This window comes from Osmia lignaria, unplaced genomic scaffold, assembly GCF_051020975.1.
Source record: "Osmia lignaria lignaria isolate PbOS001 unplaced genomic scaffold, iyOsmLign1 scaffold0039, whole genome shotgun sequence".
NCBI classification, from domain to species: Eukaryota; Metazoa; Arthropoda; class Insecta; order Hymenoptera; family Megachilidae; genus Osmia; species Osmia lignaria.
The window spans coordinates 46,494-72,201 of NW_027478180.1; the positions used below are offsets into that span (position 1 = coordinate 46,494).

Consider the following 25,708-nt stretch of genomic DNA (forward strand, 5'->3'; position numbering starts at 1 on the left):
TTTTGCTTTAATTCACGATTTTCTAAAAGTATCTCCTGTTACAAAATAATAAAGGTTTTTATTATATCCATTGTTATATTAATTTTTAAAATTGATATTTATATGGTTGTTATAAATACATTAAAATTTAATTATGCCTGTTAATATTTTCAAAGGTGTATTATCAATTATGTTAAAAATATATTACCAGAAATTTTACAGTTCATTTACATTTTTCATTAATATTAACTAAAAATTACAAAAAGTATGTTTTTGTTATTTTTGAAGATAACAGATCAAACAATAGAAATTAAATTTATAGTTTTCCCAGCATTCATACTTATAAAACAAACACGTATACGATTCTAAAATGAATCAAAATAAACCACATCATTTGAAACAACGAAAAACCAATGAAAGTCATTAAACCGTTAACAGAGATACTTTAAAGATAGAATCTTGACAGAAAACCTCAAATAAATAAAATATGTTATAATAAAACAAAACACACTGATACAGAGGTAGTTGAAAGGTACGTTTCAAGAAAATTGTTTATTAAGGTACACACAAGTTTTCGTTCACTGTAGAACGAACAGAAAGGAAAGTAATATCCGTTACAAGCTCGATTAACACTTTGCAGAAGAGGACAAGAAATTCGAGATGTTACTACTCGCGCTGTCGGCGCCCGATTGAATCTGGATGCGTCGCGAGAGTGGTTGCGCGTGGAGCGTGTGCGCATGCCGCGCATGCGCGGCCAAACTGTGACGCTACAGTGGCGCCAGTAATGGCGGCGGAAAACACGCGCGCACGCCAGCACCGCCGCCGGTTTGTTTCTCCACGCCTCTACCTCGCCTCCACCACCGCCGCCGCCACCGCCACCGCTCTCACAACTTGTGGGTAAGTACCCTCACACTCCAATCAGTCTGCACTCGCATGTCCACGAGGTTGCTCGCACGGTCTTGCCGCCTTCCTCACGTACTCACCCCTTTCTCTCTTCTACTTGGCTCACCACGTTTAGTGCATTATCAGAGACCCGTACCACGGGGTGAACTGAGCCACTGGTTGACGTGCTCGTCGGGTATTGTCAGTCGTCGTGAGGTTAGGTCAGAGTGATCGTCGTGGCGGGATTACACGGCTCGTTTGAATTTGAATTCTGTCGTTCCGTATCGTCGTGTTATTTGTTATCCAAATGATTGTAAACGTGTCTTAACACGATCAACAAGCTTCGAACGAAACGTTTCAACGATTATCAGATGAGTTTATCGCGTAACGTAAACTGAACGCGCGAACGTCGAACCGCGTGACAGCCGCCGCATTGAGGTTAGGTTGTTCCTCGCCTACCAACGCGCCTTTTTCGAACGGATTCCTCGTGACGTTTACTTACCGAGCATCGATTTATGCGGATGTTAGTGCGAACTGTTGGTGATAACGACGCGTTTCTCGAGTGACGGATCAAGGGACAATGAGAATTGTGGAAATAGAGTGAATGTTTTCGAACGGACGTATTTCGTGCAGTGACTTCTTTGGTGCACAACAAAATGTACGCGTGGTGGTGATTAATACATTTTAATATATTTCTCGTGTACTCATAGACAGTAATATACACGAATATAATTATTTGTCTCGATTCATTGTCGAATATTGAGAAGCGATCGAAACGAAGATAGCCTGTTGCGTCGATGCGTTGCGGGTGTTCACTTTTGCACGCTTTCGCACACAGGTCTTTTTCGTCGATGCTTATTTAATAATGACAGTGATACGCGGACATTCACTTTAATGATGTATCAATTTTGCCATTGTTAATGTCTTAATTTTCTGAATATTTTTTGGATAAAAAGAACTTTGTTGGAAATTGAAATCAAAATTATATTCAAATCATTTTAATCCTTGAACAGCGGAGCCTGGGTCGATTGTGACGCAAACTTATAAAACATATACAAGAATATTAACCTAAAGTTAAATGGATTCATATATTGGAAGAATAATTATTAAAAGAACTGTATGAAATAACATGACGTATAAAAATTAAATTAAATTAAAATTAGGGTTCTCACCATGGTCCGCCGTTCAAGGATTAATATAGTTTTTTAAACCGCTCAGGAGCATTAAGGCACTTATTCAATTTGACATAAACTTCAAATAAAATATGAAATTGTTAAGAACTTTTAAAGAGATATTATTCCGTTTGACATTTTACAATAATAGTGGAATATTTTACACAATATCATTTAAAAGTTAATAAAACTACTAACAGCCTACAAATTCTGATGTTTTAGTAATTAATTTTTTTATAGCTTCTGTAGAAATATTCTTCTGTTCTTCTGGAATTATTTATTTTTGATTCTCAATAAATTATCTACTATTTTTGCTGTATTTTTGGATGTCATTATCTTTCCACTGGCCCAAATATGCAAAATTACAGTAGATGCAGAAGATATTCTCATAGTAATCAATGTTAAATAAAATTTCACAAAATTACTGTTTATTACGTAATTTTTATGAAACAATCAAATTATATATATATATTTTCAAAAATTTCTGCTAGATATTATACAAAAAAATTTTTAAATTAATAGAAATGTAGAGATAATAAATAATTAATTTATAAGCGGATAACTTATTCCTTTGTGATTAAAATTAACTTACATTTGTTCTTGAAGCTCTAAGTGAAATTGCAGAAATTTCATCATTTGCATAAAATTTTGGAGTATTTTTAAATGTAATAAGTGTCACGAGAATTCTGAACGGTTCTACCAACAAAGTTTGATTAAAATTGCAAATTAAATTTATTAATATCTAATAATACGAAAAGAGTTGAAAATACACAAAAAGAAGAATGTTCGAAAAATTGCATAGAAAAGTGAACTATCAGCTCTTGCAATAATTAATTGTATAAAAACTAATGTTTAATCAAAAAGTTTGATTTATCTTATTTTCTGAAATAAACATCATTATTGTGAGATTTCACACGTTAAAGGTAGAGTGTCAGTACGCGACGCGTACTGATTGTTCTTTGGTTCCTCGGCTTCCTTTCGATCCGACGCGCACTTATCAACGCGTTCGATTCGGAAAAGAAAAATCGATAGAATCGCGATCGATGCAGCCACTCGTGGATCAAATTCGATAGCTATCGTTGAAAGACAAGAAGGAACTGACATCAGTCATTCGACGGCCGAGTCACTGACTGCGTCGCATTTGAATTGTCCTTAAACGGTTCTAATCTATACACTTACCTTCCGATATTTTCAAATTATCTATAATGAGTATTGCAAATTAATACTGTAATATCTTAAAATTTTTAGTTCACCATTCAGATATTACGTTATTCAGAAAATATGAAAAAATTGGATCTTTAGTAAAATTGTATTGCAATGAAATTTTAGGTGGTTTTATGTTTATTTTTCTTTTTGCAACTGTTCATTGCAAAGGTTCAAACAAAATTATTTAAATATTAGGTTGGTGTATATCGGTTTGCAAGAATAGTGACATTAGTCGAAAGAGTTAATTTCATAGAAAAGCAGTTTGAATTTCACTTTTTCTATAATTTGTTTGTTACTTATTGTATTTTTGTTTGTACAGTTGTACTGAGAGTTTTCATTCTTGCCTTTCTTTATTAAAATGTCAGTTAACTCTTTTTCTTAGGGGATGAAACAATTTCTCATTTTGAGTTGCGTCATTGTTTTTGTCAAATAGTAGCTAATCAATTCTGTGGCTCGATGCAAAAAGTATCAATATTATATTTTCGGAAAAATAAGTTCAACCTTATATTATCAACCTTAAAAAACGACAATTTCTAATTCTATTTAGAAGTTACTATAATGTTTTTTCTACAGAAAAACATAGATAGCATAAGCTATAATTCTAAGAAATTTGGAACAGCAGAAACTTCTGTATCAGAAATTATTCGAACATGAATTTTTTATCACTCGAAAGCTCTAATATTAATTCATTTTCCTGTTTCGTGTTATTTTCATTTTGTATCTTTTGCACCAAGTCACGGATGTGATAGTTGAAACATTTCCATATTATTATTCAGATCAAAGAAGCCTATTTTTAAAGTTTATTTTCCCAGCTATCTCAAAATTGATAATATCCGAGTTGTGTTACTATTTTTGCAAATCACAGATATGAAATGTTGGTTTTCTAATGTTTGAATCTTCAGGTAGTAAGCACTTCTTAATAATCAGTTGTTACAAAAGAAAAACAAAATTCCTTGTAATATATGTAGGTATAGCATTAACTATCAATAATATTCATAGTTGATTATTAAAAATGACCAAAATTTTTAGGCAATCATTTTGTACTAAAACAAACTTGACAATGTTGAAGTAAAAATTGTGTAATAAAATTAATCTATCATTTGCAAAAGATTATTTAATTGTAAAAACTGTATAATTTTGGATTACATAATTTAGAAGTGAAAATTTTTCATTTGAAAATGTATCAAATATTCTACATAATAATGAAATTCCTATAGGGAAAGTATAAAGTTATTTTGAAAGAAAAATGTACTTTTCAGAACAACATTTCATTTGAACCAACCTAATGGTATTAAAATAGTGTCTGCATTAATTTCAAGCTTCAAGGTAATTTTAAATCAGATAGAAGTCCGAGGAACCAATGTTAATTTTAACGTTCTTTTACACGAAATACACTGAATACTGAGATTTATATCAAGTAAAAATTTATACTTGCGAAACTGTTTTTCATCAAATCAAGTTTCCTATGATAGAACATGAAAGGAAAGACATAAATAAGTATCTTCATTAGCTTATATTCGCATTATTTTTCCAGTAATCTAAGAAATTTGAATCTCCGATATTGCATTTCTGCAAAATATTTCTGTAACGATATTTTGAAGATATTGTACAAAATTTACGTAAACCTAATAAAAGAAATAATTTATCTGAAAATTGCATAAAATTTTAAGGGAGGAATTAGAATTTTGAACTCTTAGGAATGATAATACTAACAGTAGCTAAACTTTTGCCTATTTTATTATGAAACTTACTTAACATCTTGAATTGTGGGTGATACTTAAATTTCAATAGGAAACTATCACCCACATTGTTAGGAATTCTTTGCTTTACTTAATTAGAAATACTTCTACTAGATATTTGAAATAAATAATTATCGTGGAAATAATCAATAAAATTTGTCAAAAATAAAACTGCTATTTAATGAAATTATTAACAGCTTCAATGTGGCAATAAATTTTAATATTGCAAATTTGTAACTTTACGTTTTCAATAATTTTATTGATAATGAAATGTGCAGTTATATTTGCAACACAATTGCAATAATGAGTTGATATACACAGTTCGTAATGAATTGCTCTATTAGTATCTTACAAAAATATTTTGCTTCGATCACTAGAAAGTATTTGAAGTCACTATTTAATGATTTGAAATTTTTAAAAGCAATTGAAGGAAGCATAGAAGTATTTATCCAAAGTTTTTTAATCCTGTACATAATAATGTATAGTTTCTTTTATAGTTTCTTTCGCTATGAACCGTTATTATTTACAATCAGCGGCCCACATGAATAATATTCTGATACCATAATATCGAAGTAATCATTGTATTAACTCTCCGCCGGCAGTATTGTATTTTACTAACACGGCCGGCATTACGTATCTTTTATTTCCAAGCTCAGTTTTTTATTGTTTCAAATTGTAACAACATTCTGAGACATGTATTGAAGTCTCTAATTTAATGTATATCTGTTAAACGAAATATTTAACTACTTTTGCAATAAAAGCAATAATTCGAAGGCAAGTTTTGAGATGATCCGTAATGCCGGCGGAGGGTTAAGGAAATTCTATTCTATTGATAGGATCGCAAATTTAAAGTTCATTGTATAATGTTTAAATGAAAGGGTTTTACATTGTATATATTGAAAGAATAATTTTTATAAGAACAGTGTACAATTTGGGGAATGAAAATCATATGGAATGTAAAATTAAATTGAAATTGGAGCTCTCTCCATGGTCCGCCGACCGAGGGTTAATGATATTAAAACAATTATTGCTTGATAATACCCATTTACAATTATATTAACAAAGCAATAAATATCTATAGTACGATAACATATTTATCTTAATTAATAGAAAGGAAAGTTTTATTTATTTAGCATAGTTATTTTTTAGTATAATGAAATAGAAACAGAACTATTTGTTCCGGTCATTGAATTAAATGATACAGCGATATACACTGCCGTCGATAGGTAGTGGGACACCTATAAAATTTATTTCTGCTCAAATATTTTTAATTTATGTAGGTTTCTGCTAATTAAAGCAGTTTTAATTTATTTTCACATTTTAATAACGGTTTTGTCGTAGCTACATGCCTTTAACGTCTATCAAGCTATCTCTTCATACTCGTCACAGATAGAGTGCTAATTAATTTATGACGCTAATTCAGATGTACTATTTTTACAATTAAGCTTACTGATTGTTTATGAATAATAATTTTTGACATTTGTTGTTTTTCTTGAGCGTTTTTATTACTTTTAAGATTAATAACTATTTAGGATAGCGAATTTCTTCAGAGCATAATAATCTACAATAGATTTAGAAAATTTTCTTAGTGAAATATTCTTCTTTTGACAGAATAACATTTTATTTATATTTTTTTATGAGGCTTAGTTGTCGTAATAATTTAAAATCTCATTGTCAAACGAAATTAATTGAAAGTGGATGAAATTATAGTTCTGGACTTTTGATTATATTACGTGAAACAAAAATAAAGAAAACACATTACAGTCCTCAGTAATTTGCAAAATTTGAGTACAATATACGTGTTTTACAGTTGAAATTGTTAATAAAAAATAATTAGTGATTAAAGTCTACTTCGTTCGATATAAAATAACTCGATTTATTCGAGTACTCGAATTTCGAGTCAAACAATGATCGGTCGGTCGAGCCGAGTCGAGCGCTTGAATTTGCCGAATTACTCGAAATCGACGAAAGCGAGCTACTCGAAAAAATCGAACTACTCGAATATTCGAGCCGAAAATTCATCTTCAAGTGAATCGAAGTTTTACGATGGCTCGAATATTTGAGTAGTTCGATTTTTTCGAGTAGCTCGCTTTTGTTTCAAACAGTTTGTCGGTAATTCGAGTAATTCGGCAAATTCAAGCGAGTTCAGCTCGGCTTGTAAATTCCGAGTAACTCGCACACCTCTAAAAATAACAGCAATATACAAATTCTGAAAAGTTATTACATGATCAACAGAAGTTACAAGTGTTCTACTACTTATGGATGGCAGTCTGGCATATGGAAAAATGCAGATTCATTTGAGAAATCAGACATAACGCATTAACAAAATTATTAAATTCTCAAGATTAATAAAAAGTTATTAGAGAAAGTAAAGAAAATCACAGTATTAAGTGTTCGTTAGTTAACTAACTGATAATAAGTTTACAAAGAAAATATATCCCGATATGTAGTTTAGAAAAACAAATGGATACAGTAGGATTCTAATTCGTAGAAAACTATATACCAATAAATCAAATCGAAATAAAGGTTTAGTTTTAGTTAAAGAAGTTCTGTTTCAATAAAAATATCTGATAAAATGACGTAATATTTCGTGAGGAAGCAAATTCATCATTTTCAGTTCAGGTGAACGAAAAATTAAAAGTTCGGAACATTATTTCTTTAATGTACTTGTAAATGGAAATATCTAGCAATAATTACTTAACACTTTAATGTCCGACGTCATATATTCCTGATTTTGGCATTTAACTTTTTATGTGATTATTCTTTACCTTATTTTTATCTACTCTATCAAATGCTAATTAGAGTTTAAAATTTAGTAACTCTGCGGCGCCCGTAAAATGATTTATTTATAATTCTATTAGTAATTTTTTGTTAGATACAAAAGGGAATTTAACTTTCCGTAGGCAAATTGGATCATCTGTTTCCTTTTACTATGTCAGACTTTCTAAAAATCTGACAAAATTCTAGAAGACTAATTAAAATCTCTATTACATTATTCAATTATTCGTTCTGTCAAATGTTTACAACTTTTTTTCAATAAAAATAAAAATTCGAGGGGAAGTCTTTCGCTTCTGTCGTTAGCGTTTCGGATTGCCTACGGAGGATTAAAATTACACGAGTTAAAGGTTTTATGAAACCTGTAGTCATCAGAGTGTTAATTATCAGAATAAAGTCCAAATATTAATGTGGGTCACTGTACATTGTATAAAAAAATGAAGTGAATATTACTCGCTTCATAATTCATAATCCTATAATAACTTTTATAATTTTGTTTCTCTCTTTAAATATATAAAAATATATATAATCAAGGATGAAAGTAACATTATAAGATATCGTTGAAATAATGTGAATATAAGCTAATGAAGATACACATCTCAGACATTACTCTTCTTGATTTTCATTCAATGATTTCAATGAAACCTGGGCAAATTACGGTGAATATATTTCTGGTAGGCGAGCAAAGGAGTATAAGTTGATAAAAATCTTATTAGCCATTATTTTCAAGAAAATAAGAATGTTTCTAAATTGACTACGACGTATATTTTATTACAAGTTATCAACTTCCATGTTCAAAACTAACATTCGATTTAACATTGCACCTTAAACATCTTCTACTCGTCTAGCAGAGATATTTGATTTGATGTAAACAGTGTTCACACCTGTGACCGATAGGCACTAGAGCGGAGATTCCCAAAATGCGGTTTCCGATCGACGCGACGGTTGGGTCGCGTTAAATATTAACGCGTTGATTGCCGAAATGAAAATAGATATTTGTTGTCACATATATTGAAGCTCTAATTGTTAAAAGTGGAAACAGTGTGGAATTTTTAAATTTCAAGCAATCCGTGTAAAATAATACGAAATACGAAGGTAAATTAAAATTGGGTCTTTCTCCATGGTCCGTTGTCCGATGGTTAATTCGGTTAATTAAGTCCAATAGTGATTATCATCTTCAGCGACTGACGGTATCGAGTTGCGTGGCAGCGAATGCGTTAATTTTTATCGGCAAGTGGATCTTAAAAGGTATCCGTTTTCGATAGTGGATCTCGACTCGTCAAAGTTTGGGAAGCTCTGCGCTATAGCCACTTCTGATAGACACGGTTCGATTTCTTTTTTTAACAACTTCTTTTCGCCACGTTTACGAGTGGGTTAGATTCGGTATCGCGAGTAAATTCGCGTGGCAAGTGTCCAAGGATGAAGATGATCGAGAGAGAGAAATGGAACACGTCGATTATATCTGTTCTAGATGGATAATTCTGCATATGTGCCGAATCATCTACCGCCGCCGTCCCTGGTCGTATTTTCACAGGCCGGGGGGCTGCCGGAGGCTCTGAGAATGCAAAGACCCTTCAATCCACAAGTTAGTGTCCCATTATCCTTACCTGTACACAAACCTAAGCCTGTGTTTGCTTCTCTCTTGCTTCTATCTGTGTTTACCCGTGCATGAGAATCTGCTGAAAATGATATTTGGAACAAGGACGATTAACACGAGATTTCCTTAGCGAACCATCGTTTTTCTTGTCTTTGCAAAATTATTGCTTTCGCTCGTTCGTGTTTTAGTACCTGGAAAGTTTTTGCCGATTTGTGTAACAAAATATTGGATATTTCATTACTATATTTTTTAAAAATAAAACTTCATTTGAACAGAGAATCTCAGCTGATTGTAAAGTTCATCAGTTTTTTGTTCCTTTTTAAATTATATGAAATTCTAAGAGCATTTCAATTTGCATAATTAATCTTAATTAAATGCTGATTGATACTAATTTTCTATTTATTTACGTATTATATAATAGGATTATTATTCTCAGTCATAACTTTGATTAAATTATGATTAACCCTTGAACAGTGGAATCTGGGTCAATCGATACCCCAACTTACAAAACATATGCAAAAATAATAATCTAATGTTGACTGTATGATTTTTAAACAAAAGAGTTTCATATATTGAAAGAGTGTGAAATTTGGAAAATGAAAATATTAGGTGTACAAATTAATTCGGTGCCATTTTTAAATAGCTATAGTAATTCCAATTATTGAAATGCTCTTTATTGTTATTATGTCGTCTTACCACTTTTCAAATGTCCAAAACCGCGAGAAAATATTCAAATTAAAAATATTAATTAAGAAGGCGTAATACTAAAGGCACCGAATTAATTTGTACACCTAATAGTATGAAATACAAAATTAAATTAGAATTGGGACTTTCTCCATGGTCCGCCGTCCGAGGGGTTAATAATAAATGATGTACCTAAGGGTTATGAAGATAAAGATTTCCACTTTTAAATATAATAAACTATTCTTTAATCGTCCTCTCTGTTGTTTCTTTATGAAAGAAAAGGTTCAAATGTTAAAAGTGGATTCCATTATAACCAGAATCTTCATGTTAAATACAGGATAGAATATCACCATTTAGATTGTATCATAAATTTTTCCATGCAACCTATGAGAAATTGGCAAAAACTTTCAGGGTAACTCAATAATAACAAGTTAAGCAAGTTAACTCTTTCGTTATGGATAAACTGCTCTAAAACGCTAAACCCACCGTCATTGCGTAATGCAGATAGAAAATTTGCTCACGTTACAAATTTTTAATAATCTAATAAACATTTTTAATTCAAAAGGAGAAGATTACTCCACCGTTAATAAACAAAATTCGTCCAAGGATTAATCCTTTCGATCCCGGTAGGACACATACGTCCCACTGAATGTTTCTGACCCTCTGTGAGACAATGTGTTACATATGTGCATTATATTTTTTCTTTTTACTTTATTTGACTATATGTATATTAGCTGTAGAAATTAATTCAGTGCCTTTAGTATTACTTTTTTTAAATCACTATTTTACATTTGAATATTTTCCCGCGCTTCCATGAAATTGAAAAGTAGCGCGAAAATATGATAACGATAATAATTATTTTAATAATTGAAATTACTATAATTAAAAAAAAATAAATCTTCAATTAAAATAAAGAAAAAGCATCGAATTAATTTCTACGCATAATACCATCTTTGATTGGCAATTATTGACCATAAACAACATAACAACGTACTGAATAATCTTCATTTAGGCAGTTAAATTCAAATGGAAAATACTTGGGTCGAAAGGGTTAATGTACTCGTGGCAAATAAATCCCCCGCAACAAATTAAATACCAGATTTGGAAAGATTGACTCCAGAACGTCAAAAGGATCAATCGTTATCATGTAAAAGTCAATGATATTTTTCTCTCTCTTTTTTTTTTTTTTTTTTTAATTCATTACTATTTCGTGCGTGTATATAAACACAGAGAATAATAAAAGGGAGACGCGCAATCTTTATGCTTCGAAAAATGTCAATTTCAATGGGCCAGCTGTAATCGCTTGCAATCGCTTCGACTGGTAGGCGCTTTATGCACACCACTGGTAATTAATGCACGCTCTAAATAGGGATTTCGTTGTGAATGCCTGGAAACACGCAAACGTGAATGAATCCGTAAATCGTAGTACAGTAGATAGATAATCATTTGCTTGACGGTAATCATTTTTCGTTAAGTTTGATCGAAACAGTCGATCGGCTCTGTACACCGTAAGTATATATTTGATGTTTTTTAATTTAAATTTAAGCAAATCCCCATTTTCACCCTTTCGCTATTGTGAGATACTATAATCATCGAATGGAGTGTTTACATTTCAAGATAACAAGTATGTGATATGACAACAGAAAAATTTCTTATTGGAAATCAAATATTATATAAATAATTATTAATAATTTAACACTTTATTAGCAGGAGAAATTAACTGAGAGCGGGAACTTTTTTGGAAAAAAAATTGAGAAATTTTAAAGAAACGTATTACTACGTCAACTGTTTTCAGCTGTTACTTTTGAAAAGACGTATTACTACGTCACCAGCTTTAAGCTATTACTTTGAAAAGACGCATTACTACGTTAACCGCCCTCAGGTTTTACTTTTGAAAAGAGCTACCATTACGTCACCAGCTCTCAGCTTTTATTTTTGAAAAGACGTAGTACTACGTTATCTGACAGCAAAGTGTTAACATGAAAACGTACGAATAGGGTTTCAGGTAGAAACAACCGTAGCGAAAAGGTTACTTATAGAGAGTGAGTCAAATAATTAAAATAAGTTACAACTACTGTGTTGAAGATCTATTTTATTACAGTAGACTCTCGTTATATTGCCCCACGAGCGGCTTGACCTTCACATGGATTTTCAAGCATATTAGTGCCACTTTTATATCCCTTTCCTACTCTAACTGAAAGCTTGAAACATTTTCTGCCCCTACACCCCGTCCACGTCAATATAACGAGTGTTTATCATAATTTTCACTTGTGACAGTGCAACCAAGAAGTACTATTGCAGTTTTTTAATTAATTAATTATAAGATTAACATAAGATTTCAGTTTATTTTTGACAAATAAAATCAACTCTAATCTTTGAACAGTGGAGCCTGGGTTAATCGCGACCCGAACTTACAAAACATATGCAAGGCTATTGACCTAAGGTTACATGTATAATCTTTAAACAAGAATCATTTTTAAAGGAACAGTGTAAAATTTAGAAAATGATAGTAATATAAATTAGAAAATTAAATTAAAATAGGGGCTCTCTTCATGGTCCGCCACCTGAGGATTAACTGCGTTCAACACATATTTATATACATATAAACATCTTATCTACATTAGTAGTTGAAATGGATAAGTATTATCGTGTTATGATCGAATAATAACTAAAAATTTAAAAGCTTGATCCGTATTCTCATTATCTGGTTAATTATAACATACATAGATTTTATTACGTCCTTTGAATTGCAGATGAATTATTAACGACCAGAGGCTTATATTCGGTTCCTTTAATTAGTAACCGTTAGTATTAAAAAGTCCATTAAAATAGGCTTCCGGTCAGTAAGGTGTTAACATTAGATACCTGATACGACCATATGGCTCAATCATAAAGTGATTAACTTTGACACCTGCGATATAGAACGATATAATAAGAGTTCTTAAACATATTATAAACATTTCATTTTTAAAATTTAGCTTTTCATATTATTAATGTATTTAATATTACTTGTACTCGCAATCAAAATTTTCTTGTTTTCTTCTCATTGGTAAGTGATTGTAAAAATTTAATTAAAATATTTTTAATATGGACAGAAATAAGATATTCTAGGATTCCTTTTTGTTAAATTGTATAGTATACGTATAGTACAATAGAAAAATTAGGTGGTCTCAAATTTTTAACGCATAGTATATGTTGAACATAGATGAAAAAAATAATTGAACGCATAAAACACTATCATGTTTACCTATATAAATATAATTATTCATAAAAGGGGATATAGAACACAACTGGGTAGAAATCAATATTGATTTTAAAACAAATGGGAAAATTTCATTGATTAAAAATTGTTTTACGTTTCACAAGTGCTATAAATTGCAAATAACAGTTTCTATACTTTTTATGTATGTGCACTCACGATCAAATCAGGCTTCCCTAAAATGGTGATATAGGGGAAGCAAGAATACTGAAATTCTGAATTTTTACCTATTAATATGAAAAGTGGTTTAGAAGTAAAATTATACGATTTTTAATCATGAAGTATTACAAAATTTATTATACAATTGGAAAGTACAAACAACAAAGTAAATTATATACTTGTAATCCAATTTCTGAATCTTTGTTTCTCTAGCTAACAATAAGTAATTCAATTTTTATTTTGCATATATTGAATTTGCAAATAAAATAGCGTTAAAAAATTGTAATCTTTAATAATATTGATTCTTTTAACCCTTTATTGTCCTAATAAAGTTTCAGAGATTTCACTGATTATATTTTTCCTATTTTCTGTAAAACTAAATTCTTCTCGAAACTTCCAATAAGTATTAATTTTAAGATTTATCAATTTTTCCAAATAGCATAATTTGATGCTCAATATTTTATTAAACCGTATACACGGTTTTATTTTAACAAAGAATAAATTAATTGCGAAATATTAAACATCTTTTTAACCGAAATTATTTAAATGGTACGACGGACAAAATATTATTTATAATTTCAAAAGAGGTGATTGAACAATTTACGCGTTCGTCGTTGGTTGTTTTAGTTGTTAAACAAATATGAAAAAGGAAGGAAATGGAAAGGATTGTTCGACATGATGAGATAATGAAATAATATTCGTTGAAACGTTGAAAAATGTATGCTTTCAAAGTGCTTATTAATGAGCTCGTTTAAATACATGTAGCAGAGGTGTATTGTATTATTGAAACCGATTGCAACGTACATTCGGAATAAAAACAAAGCCTCGGCTGCCTTTCGAGACACGTACGGGACACGATTGATTGCAATCGAATAATAAAACATGGCAGCATATCAACATTCGGTGTCGCTAAAGAAATGAGATAATTTCGTTGGAAATTAATCGTTGCGTGTGTAACCGTGAACGGGAAAAGGATTGACAATGTAGAAGAAGGAAAAGAGGGGAAAAACATTGTAAATATGCAAAAGCGCATTCAGTCATTAGCGTGAAAAAAAAAAAAATGCCATCCGCGTGTAATTAAAAGAATAATGAATAGCTAATAAATCAGTGATCGAACGGAGATAGGAAACGAAGGTTGCGAAAACCTCATTTCCTCTTATAAAAGAATAATAAACTAATCGTGCGCTACCGATTCTCGTTTAAGTTATCGTCCGCATCATTATTGAACGATGAAATATTTATTCCTTGATTGACTATCAATAAAACTGCCCCGTTTTCCCGATTTTCTAAGGAAAATTGGAAGTGGGTTCGAAATGAAATGTAACGAATTAAATTGTAATTACTTGTGACATTTATACAATGTAAATATTAATTAGAATTAATTCTTAGTTTTAATGGTGGCATTTCAGTGGAAAAAAAAATGGAATGAGAATGGATTTAAAAAAAAATCTTCTTCATCCTGTACAAAATACAGTAGACTCTTTATATTGCCGTGAACGAAGCTGTAGAAGCGGAAAATTTTTCGAGCTTCCAAATTTTCAGTTCGAGGGGAAGAGAGAAATAAAAGCGGACTATAATGGTAGAAGAGTGCCACTAGTATGCTTGAAAATCCATGTAAAGGACCAATCGCTCACAATATAACAAAAGTCTACTGTATTCAATGACGGAGCACTCTTTTGTTTCTCGAATTTCATTTTTACAAAATCAGGTAAAACAAATAAAAGGTTTATTTGGATATTCAATTATTTCTAATATTATCAACAATTTTTAATATTAATCTAACATTAAAACAACGTAAATTGTACTTACAAGGGGAACTACCCAAGTGTTACACTCACTTATTAATGAAACTTTGCCAGCTTGTAGAGCTCGTCGAGCTGAACACGCCTATACTCCGTTTTGTGGGCAGACGACTAATTGTTTAAAAGATATTAATAATTACAGTTAGTTACTCCTTACATTCTGAAGTATGACAAACTTACACATACAATTCGCAATCTAGAGATCCACGGTTCAAATCCTTGATTCCCAACATTTTTTTTTTAAATGATAATTGGTCTCTTTTTGAATAACTATTACATAAAAATTATTATAAAAAAAAAAAATTTTTTTGGGAACGAAGGATTTGAACCGCGGACCTTCAACTTCCAAGTCACGGATCTGCTCCGTGGTTGAACACATGACTCGTAATCTAAAGGTCCTCGGTTCAAATCCTGGGTTCCCGTTTTTTTTTTTTTTATTTTTATGTATAATGATAATTTTTATGTAATAGTTATTCAAAAAGAGACAAATTATCATTAAAAAAAAAGAAAAAAATGTTGGGAACCAAGGATTTGAACCGTGGATCTCTAGATTGCGAATTGTATGTGTAAGTTTGTCATACTTCAGAATGTAAGGAGTAACTAACTGTAATTGTTAATATCTTTTAAACAATTAGCCGTCTGCCCCCAGAAGGGGTATAGGCGTGTTCAGCTCGACGAGTTCTACAAGCTGGCAAAGTTTCATTAATAAGTGAGTGTAACACTTGGGTAGTTATCCTTGTTAATGTAAAATAGGTACCTAAATATAAAATGCTAAAGATTATTTTTGCATTTTCATCATACTCCTGAAATGACACAAATTAGTAACAAATTAATGCAATTTTGAAAAATTAATTTTATTCTCCTTTCATGTTTTTAAATTATTTATTATAAAACGTGAGAGTTCTCTGAACTCTTAATTTATCACTTGTTCAAATATTTCTTGCGTTTAGTATTTCGAAATAAAAAGTTAGAAAAATCTCTTGAAAATTGCTTTGGTTTTTTTTTTATTTATTAAACAGAATATAGTTAGCACTACAATACTTTTTTGTGTGTCAAAAATAGAATAATAACAAATAATTCTACGTGCAGTTTAATGGAAAATTGAAGTTTTGTCGAAGAAATTTAAAAGGAGTTCGGTAATTCGTTGGATGTCGCAGTGAAAATTATAATCATAATTATAATTCAATTATTCAACTTGCAAGTTTTCAACTATATCGATGCTACTGAAAATGTTTTACTGTATTTCTTTCAAGTACTCAATTACAGTAGACTCTCGTCATATTGCCAGGTGAGCGATTTGTCCTTCATACAGATTTTCAAACATGATACTATGTAGTACCACTCTTCCACCATCATAGCCTACTAACATGATACATTTTTATGTCCACCCTTACAACCCTGTCCGCGGTAATATAACGAGAGTCTGCTTTATATTAAATTTGTGGTACTGGCCAGCTATGACACCCACGTGTTAATATACAACTGCCATGTCACCTATACAAATGTAATATTTGCAATTCCATATGAGTCGTTTACTCATTTAATTATACATACTCTTATTAGGAACTTAAAATTATGTATAACAAAATATTGTGAAAACAACAGATAAAACTCTTTTAAAGCGAAATCAGAGTACCAACTCTTTTTCAGAGTACCAAAATAAACTATCTATCTACAGTTTATTAAAAATAAAAGTATTTGATGAAATTTTCAACAGTGTATTAACCCTCGGAAAGCGCGGACCACGAAGAGAGCCCCTGTTTCAATTTAATTGTGTACTTTATTTTTTTCTATTTTCTACATTCTACTGCTCCTTTTTGTTTAAAAATTATACACATGACTTTAGATTAATATCCCTCCATATGTTGTGTAAGTTTGTGTCACGATTAACCCAAGCTCCGCCGTTCAAGGGTTAAACGAGCTGCCCATTTGTCATATCAATGAACTCCAAAAAATAAAAGGCAAAGAAAGTAATAAAATATAAAAAGTTAAGTATCAATGAAACACTTCGACTTTAAAATTATAGAAAATTTAAAAAGTGACATTAATCACTTTGACGTGTGAACGGTTGAAATAGAAGTTGAAGAGATTGTTAGAAAACGGCAGATACATTGACATTTTCTACGATTGATTTCGAAACGTATCTCGTAAAGGGTAAAGGTTCTGAAGTTGTGCAAATACGATGAAACGGTATTGAAAAACGGTATGAAACGGGCGGCGAACAGAGAACGAGAAAGAGAGAACAGGTACGTGAGCTGGAATATTGATCTGATAATGCGTAAGCATTGTTCAAATATTAGTACTCGATTTTCGATTGCTAATAAGTAGGAACGTTTCCATTTCTGTTCAAAATACAACACATCCCTTTTTATGCATTTTTATAAATATTATCACGGATCTATTATTGAGAACTAAATGTATCCTTAATGTTGATACAATTATAAATATGAAATGTTTAACGACGCGACGGTATTTAGTGTGCTTTTGGAAAATATGACGTATCACAAGGGAATGGGTAGTCAATATTGAGTTGCAATTAATTAAATGTCAATGGATAGTACACATATTGTAACACTTTGTCAGTACTAATTTATAATATATGAAAGAAGATGAACTTGGAGAGAACTGTTATCTAAGATTTTCTATTAATAATTAGAAATAGAAATAAACCAAAAATATTCAATAAATGTCAAAATATTTTCAAGTTTTATAAATTACAATTGTGTAATATTTTAAAAACTTAAAATTTATTTTTTAGACTGCAATTTAGAATACTGGGAATACTAGAATATTAAAATTACCAGACTATTAGAGTACTTAAAATATTAAGAATACTAGACCACTAGACTACCTGGGATACTAATTGTAAGAGTACTAATATATTAGGAATAGAAGACTACTAGAATATTTAGAATATACCGTGGATACTAGAATATTGGGAATACTACGTAAGATTACTAGAATACCAGAGCACTAGAATATTGGGAATTCTGAAAATATTAGAATATCAGAGTACTAGAATATTGGAAATAATTAAGATTACTAGAATACCAGAGCACTAGAATATTGGGAATACTGAGAATATTAGAATACCAGAGTATTAAAATATTGGGAATACTAAGATTACTAGAATACCAGAGCACTAGAATATTGGGAATACTGAGAATATTAGAATACCAGAGTATTAAAATATTGGAAATACTAAGATTACTAGAATACCAGAGCACTAGAATATTGGGAATACTGAGAATATTAGAATACCAGAGTACTAAAATATTGGGAATACTAAGATTACTAGAATACCAGAGCACTAGAATATTAGGAATTCTGAAAATATTAGAATACCAGAGTACTAGAATATTGGGAATACTAAGATTACTAGAATACCAGAGCACTAGAATATTGGGAATACTGAGAATATTAGAATACCAAAGTACTAGAATATTGAGAATACTAGACTATACTATTACAGTATAAGACTACTAGAATGCTAGAACATTGAGAATACCAGACTACTAGAATGCTAGAATACCGAGAATACTAGAGTAAGTACTAGAATACCAGAATACTGAGAATACTAGATTACTAGAGTATAAGACTATTAGAATGCTAGAATACTGAGGATAATAAACTGCTAGAGTACTAGAATATTGAAAATACTAAACTATTACAGTAAGAGACTACTAGGATGCTGGAATACTGAGAATACTAGACTATTAGAATACTTTTTAAATTCTGAGTTGATAAAACTATGAACGGTTTATACTAATGCTAATGTATCAAATAGAAATACACGAAAAGATAAGAATTCGTGTCATGAAAATTAGTTTTTATTATCGTACGTATTTTTATATATTTAAGATCAAGAAAATTTGGTTTTAAAATCCGTTGAAATATCATGTTATATCAACTCAATTATTAAACTCGATGGTAATTATTTATCAGCATAAAAATTCGAAAATATATGAACGAATATTCCTTAATACTTTTTCCCTGGTGAAATTGATATCACGAAATTATGCGGTTTTCCTTTTCTTCTTTTCGACATATGTGTCAGAATTCATGGATAAAAGTTATCGTATTATACGAGTGGATATCTCATTGACAGTATGCGGGTATTCATATGAATTCGAGCACATTGAAATAGCGTATAATACCGAAGCAATATGGCATTATACTGTTAATAACGCGAAACCACTGTGTGTTATAATAATCCGTCAAAACGCAAAGCTTCGTCTCCCTCTCCTCCCTCGTCGGTTGTATCATTCAATTCGCCGTGATTGACGAGTCTATTAAGCTGGCATAGTAAATGGCTGGGTGGAAGTGAACGAGTTCTGTTTTGTAACGTTTGTAATGACGAAATATCGGGCCACGGTAAATGTCATCTCGGCAAATGTAATAGATCGCGATAATAGAGCTTCGGATTCGCTGAAACGTTTAATATGTTTTCTGCCATTTTGCTGTCTATAATGGATGAAATAGACGATATTACATTATTGAAGTATGATTTATTAACCCCTGTAGACACGTATTACATTAATGATTGGACACCGCAGCATCTCTGAATTTCCTGCTTTATACGAAAAAGAATTATTTAAATATCTTAGGAATTATGTTATGAAAATATTAATTGATAATTTAAATAGATTTCAAATAGATGAATAGTTTCTTCTTAACCGTTTGAGTGCCAAGCTTCGCTTGTTCCGTGCCAAAAAATGACACGCAATTGGCTCACAAGGGAATGGTAAAAAGTGGATGGTAGAGTTGCTCATCCAGACTATGTTTATTCGAAAGAGCATGAAACGAGGAGTTTTGGGTGCCATTGGCAACGGGTGTAAATGATCACAAAAGTGCAAGTTGCATCACACGTGCAATTTTCCCTGAAACTCATCTTAATTGTTAGTAAACATCATCTAATCATCTCAAATTCATGCCTTTGTCACTTTTACACTTAATTTTCACTTCATATTTCGATTTCTCATGTTTTCTAATCATCTGCACTTAAAAATATGAAAATTGCAAAGTTCCATAACTTTTGAACCCGTTGCTAATGACACCTAAAAATTGTGCCATAAACTCTTCGTTTCATGCTCTTTCGAATAAACATACTCTAGACGAGCAATTCTCTTGTCAGTCGACCCAACTATCGGTACATTTAACGTTAATGGCAATACAGTGTTAATGTTATATGTTTAGCAAGCTGACTATCTTAGAGTGAAAATAATTGAATAATTAATAAAACTGTAAAATTAAATGACAGAGTTACCGCGCTGCATAACGTATTTTGACATGAAATATAAGAAACGCGATCATTTTTCAACCGGATTTTAGAAAAAATTTGCGGCACTCAAATAGTTAATGCATTATCTATGTACCACCTATTAAATGAAATAGATTAGTAGGAATACACTCTCGATGAAATTAGTCTTCCCTAGGGAGAATGGAATGGCTTCCTTTTCTTCGGGCTTCGGTCTGTTCCCGTAGGTATCCACGGGGAAAATAACAAAGTAGTGAAGAGGGCCTCATATATGTATATAGATCTGTGGGAGCCATTTACGTGGGAAAATTTGAATTAATATTTACTTTGTTATTTGTACCTTTTAATAAAAATCATATGATTTTGTTTCTAAATCACTTTTAATATTAATGTCGTCAAAATTAAGATTTTGAGAATATTTGCTTCTCCTATCGCGCCATTAGGATTTGTTTGGGAGTATATGTGAAAAGGTCCTCACATGGTACGTGACGGTTTTTAACTATACATCATTAACGCATTAAATGATTATCAAAAAAAAAAAAGAAAATTATTCTAAACTTTTACGTATTCCTCAGTCAATTATGTATTATATATGAATTCTACTCTTCAAATTGTAATACCTGATTGCTACATTGAAATAATTTGCAAGTTCGCGAGTGATTGATGAGAAAGTAATTATATGAATTATTATTAAATACAATTAAGGCATTAATAATATATATTTGCTGTTAGTTAAAATGAAGATTGAAAATTTATAGTATTTTATAAATTTTATTTAACTGAAAATAAATCATAGGTGTATCGTTTTTTAATTCACATGTGCATTTAAATTCAAATAAAATAGATATTTATAGTGAAATATAATTTTTCATTTTTATTTATTATTATTATTTTGATAAGACGGTAGTTGGTAATAATAAAAATTAAATGTTTGAGAAACACTGCTTTATAACTTAACTGTAACTAAAGATTAATCTTCGATCAGCGGACCATGGAGAGTGACCCAATTTTAATTTAGTGTAATTCCGTATTTCATATTATTTTCATTTCCTAAATTTGACATTGTTTCTCTAAAAATTCTTTTTCTAATATATCGAAATTCTTTCGTTCACAAACTATACATTCATCATTGTACAATATGTTTTGTAAGTTTGAGTCTCGATTGACCCAGGCTCCGCTGTTCTAGGGTTAAAAAGTATAATCTTTACTTTCAGTTTCCTTTTGATTGAAGTACACTTAACTTTTATTATTTCCACTGAGTTGTACGTTAATTTATAATAAATCAAAAGATTAACAATTGGTTTCACGTCAACAACTGATGGTGTCAGAAAGCCTATTAATAGGTTTCCCGTAAGTAACGTGTCAACGTATTTGTTTTCATGTTGCACCATGCATTAAAACCTTAAGATCGTGAAAACTTCAAAAATTTGAAGTATCTATTTCACGAATTGTTTATGATTTTGATATTACACTCTAGTATTTTTATACACAGAATATCGCGTACAATGGATGTGTGCAAAAAAATATGTAGTTCCATTAAAAAAGAAAGATTACAGTTATAAATATTTCAAATTTTTGTATAAAATATCTCCCTTTTGAATTGAAAATATTTCAGGAAATATTGATTTTTTACATTGAACTCATATTTTTTTACACAGAATGTTTCGAAGGATTGATATAGGTTAAAAAAAATATACAGTTCCATATTAACCTTGAAATCTTTGAAAATCTTTAAAACCTCCTCGATACACTTTCTTTATAATGATTGTAAAGTTATCATCTAATTTTGTATAAGGGAGAATTTTACCCCCTGAACATTGACTCTTAAAAAATCGAGTGATAAAATTAACCCTTTCGGCCCTGGATTTTTTTATACTCACTCAGAAAAGAAATTTTTCTGGCACAAAATATTGTTCATAGCTGCCATAAAAACTCCCTTGTCAAGTTTAAACGAATTTTCACCATAGACGTGAAAACCATGGTAATTGTCACCATTAGGTCTATTACAGGTGTAACAGCGCTCTAAGTACAGTAGACATTTGTTATATTGCCGTGGACAGGGTGTAAAGGCGGGAAATGGTTCAAGTTTCAGGTCCATACTTTCAATTGGAGGGGAAAGGAAGATAAAGGGGTATCATTTTCATAGGCCATGATGATGGAAGAGTGGCAATAATATTCTTGAAAATCGTATGCAGGAGAAATCGTTCACGTGGCAATATAACGAGAGTGTATTGTTCAAGATCGTGGTTTGGAATCTATAATAAACGAAACTCTCAGTATATTTTCTTTTCTATGTTATATTTTAATTATCATGTAGTATTATTTGAACTTTGGTACATGCAGTTATTTGAAGAAGGTAGTTTGCTGTGGTTACGTCTTCCATTGAAAAAGAAGGACCTAAATAAGTAGAATTTATGTATTAGAAACAGATTCATGTATTCCAATTAAAGTTCAAGTATGAATTACGTTCATCCTTCTTGTTTTCATTAAAATGTACTTGCACGTTTCTCACAATTAAATGCTAAAAATTACTCATTAAATCAATCTTAATACTTTTAAATAGCTGTGAAAAGCGTCCAATTAAACGTTTAATGATCGAAGCAATTATTTGCTAGAATTAATAACATTCATTTAAAGCCTAATGATACTCTGAGTGCGTACTGTAACTTTTTGGAGTATGAAGTTTTTACTATTTACTCCAAATAGAATAGATTCGTTATTTGGATATTTTTCTTTTTAAAATCGTGTAATCGTGATTTTTGTATGACTAGAATTTTACGCATAGGTTTCAATTAATTTTCAACTATGTGGATCTTGTGGAAATGAGGATCGTCAATGATAATTAAAACTTACATGTATTAGTAAAATTAAGTTACACACCTTTGATTTCTTTTATTGCATCGCTAAATGAAAATCAGTACCAAGAACAATAAAAAGGATAAATCTTTAAATCTAGCGTCACTGCTTCAAATGAAAACAATTCCAAAATCTATAATTTCATCTATCTTAATACACTCTCGATCAAATCAGACTTCCCCAGGGAAAATGGCGATATAGGGAAAGCAGGAATTCTGAAAATCATAATTTTAACGTTATTAATATTAAAAATAGTTTAAAAACAAAATAATATGATTTTTATTTATTAAACGCTATAAAATTTAATATGTAACTGGCAAATGCAAATAACAAAGTAAATATAAATTCAAATTTTCTCACGTAAACGTTTATATGCAAGTGGTAGATCGCTGCAGACATCATTATCGTCATTATCTTCGGGGATGCCTACGGAGAGGAGCAGGAGTCGAAGGGAGGGTGAGAACCCGTCACCCATTTTCCCTGGTGGAAAACAAATTATTTTTGACTTCTATCTGTACCATTAATACAAAAATTCTGCCGTGAAGAAAGCAAAGCTATCGATTTATAGACAGTTTTTAAGGACCCTCTAACAATATTGTTTTCCTAAAAGTGGCAAACAGTCAGTTTTGTCCTTTCTTGGAGAACGCCTCAACATTATTTAATTTAACAATGATTGCAAGGTGATTTTGACCAAGTTACTGAAATAAAGTATGCAAAATCTAGAATTTCGAACAACACGAAAATACTTAACTAGATATTAAAAATACCGAAGCACCTGTATTTAATAGAATTACTGATGAAAATAATTAAATGAATAAAATAAAAAATAATTTAGTTACTCAAGGTCGTCAGTAGCTTTATTTAGAAATATTTATTTGGCAAGTTTTTATTTTTTACAAAGATTATTATAAAGAAGATTTTAGAATAAAAATTTTAAATAAATAAAACTAATTATAAGTTATTTGAAAATAGCGAATAATCCTTAAAATTAAAGGTATTTAATTAAATGAGAAATTATTTGTTATTTTTTATGAACTTGATATATCTTTAAATAAAAATTTCAAATACAACCAAATTAATTGGCAATAATCAATAATTGTTAATTATTGCATCTAATTAAATGCATCTGCACCCCTTTGATGCTAAGTGTTTCAAATGCAGTGGACTCACGTTATATTGTCGCAGATAGGGCTGCAACAGGCTGAAGGGACGGAAAATTTTTCAAGCTTTCAAACTTTCAGTTAGAAAGCAAAAGGAAGGAGAAAAATGTTATATTTTCGTAAGCTATAATCGTGAAAGAGTGGCACTAGAATTTAATCAGAATCACGTTTAATCAAAATGATAACATAAAATAATTAGTGACATTTTCAGTAATTGAAATGATTCACTCTCAACCATTCAAATCGCAAACTTTCATTTATCCTCTTCCTCAAATGTCACTACAAAAACCAACAATTTTTTCCAAATTAATAATCAATGACATTTCATTTTTCCCTAGGTGACAGACTCGAAGGATCTGCAGGTGCCATTCAGCACAGCGGCATCTTTGGGTTACGGTTTACATCATATGCTTCATTTACCACCACAATTCTTGCACCCCTTGGATCACCGTTTACCGTTCGGAGGGTTCAGGCCGCTCGGGCCATCGGCCTTTGCTCCACCCAGCAAGTGTCTGAAGGTGGAAACCGGAAACGGGCCGGTGTCTGGGTCCGGATTGCCGAGCATCAGCTCCCTTTCCAGCATGTCGAACATGTTCTCGCCCTCCTCGTTGTCTTCTGCCAGCGGAGGCGGTGTCGTGTCCGTTTCCGGAGCATCAGCCAGCATCGGAGGCGTTGGAGGAGGCGCGGGGAACACCGCTGGGGGACAAGAGGTAGCACCTCAGAGCCCGGCTGGTTCAACCAGCCGATCGCCCACGGGCACGGTAACCGGAACAGGAACCGGATCGCTTCCCAATCGTGGCGCGACTCCCGAGGACGAGGATCGTGACACGAACGCTACCCCCGGATCGGAGAACACCGAACGCTCCACACCTGAAGAAGGACGGCCGTACAGACGTAAGTTTTTATTTTATTTTTTATTTTCTTTATAAATAAGAATTTATTTTTAATATCGTCAAGGACTCAGTTTCTGATCACTTAAGAGTAACTATTGCGGTTTTTTCAAACCAAATTCGATACATTTTGTTTTATCTTTGATTTTATATTTAGAAACGTAGCTACAATAATAACAATAATTAGATTGTAGTTTAACTTGCCAACTGAAAAACGCAAAAGGAATTTGTTGTAAATAAGTTATTTAGAAATAAATAAAGTCTTTGCAATTAGTTGGTAAGAGTAAAAAT

At 31.3% G+C, this 25,708-nt stretch overlaps 1 protein-coding gene across 1 annotated transcript; it reads left to right on the top strand.

The window, feature by feature from the left end:
• The first annotated feature begins 913 nt into the window (after window positions 1–913).
• On the top strand, window positions 914–25,498 carry LOC143306883 (uncharacterized). Its single transcript, XM_076693123.1, has 4 exons — window positions 914–1,519; window positions 9,225–9,338; window positions 24,866–25,421; window positions 25,485–25,498. The coding sequence occupies exons 1-4, from the start codon at window positions 1,466–1,468 to the stop codon at window positions 25,496–25,498; spliced, it is 738 nt and encodes a 245-aa protein (XP_076549238.1). The 5' UTR covers window positions 914–1,465.
• The last annotated feature ends 210 nt before the right edge of the window (window positions 25,499–25,708 follow it).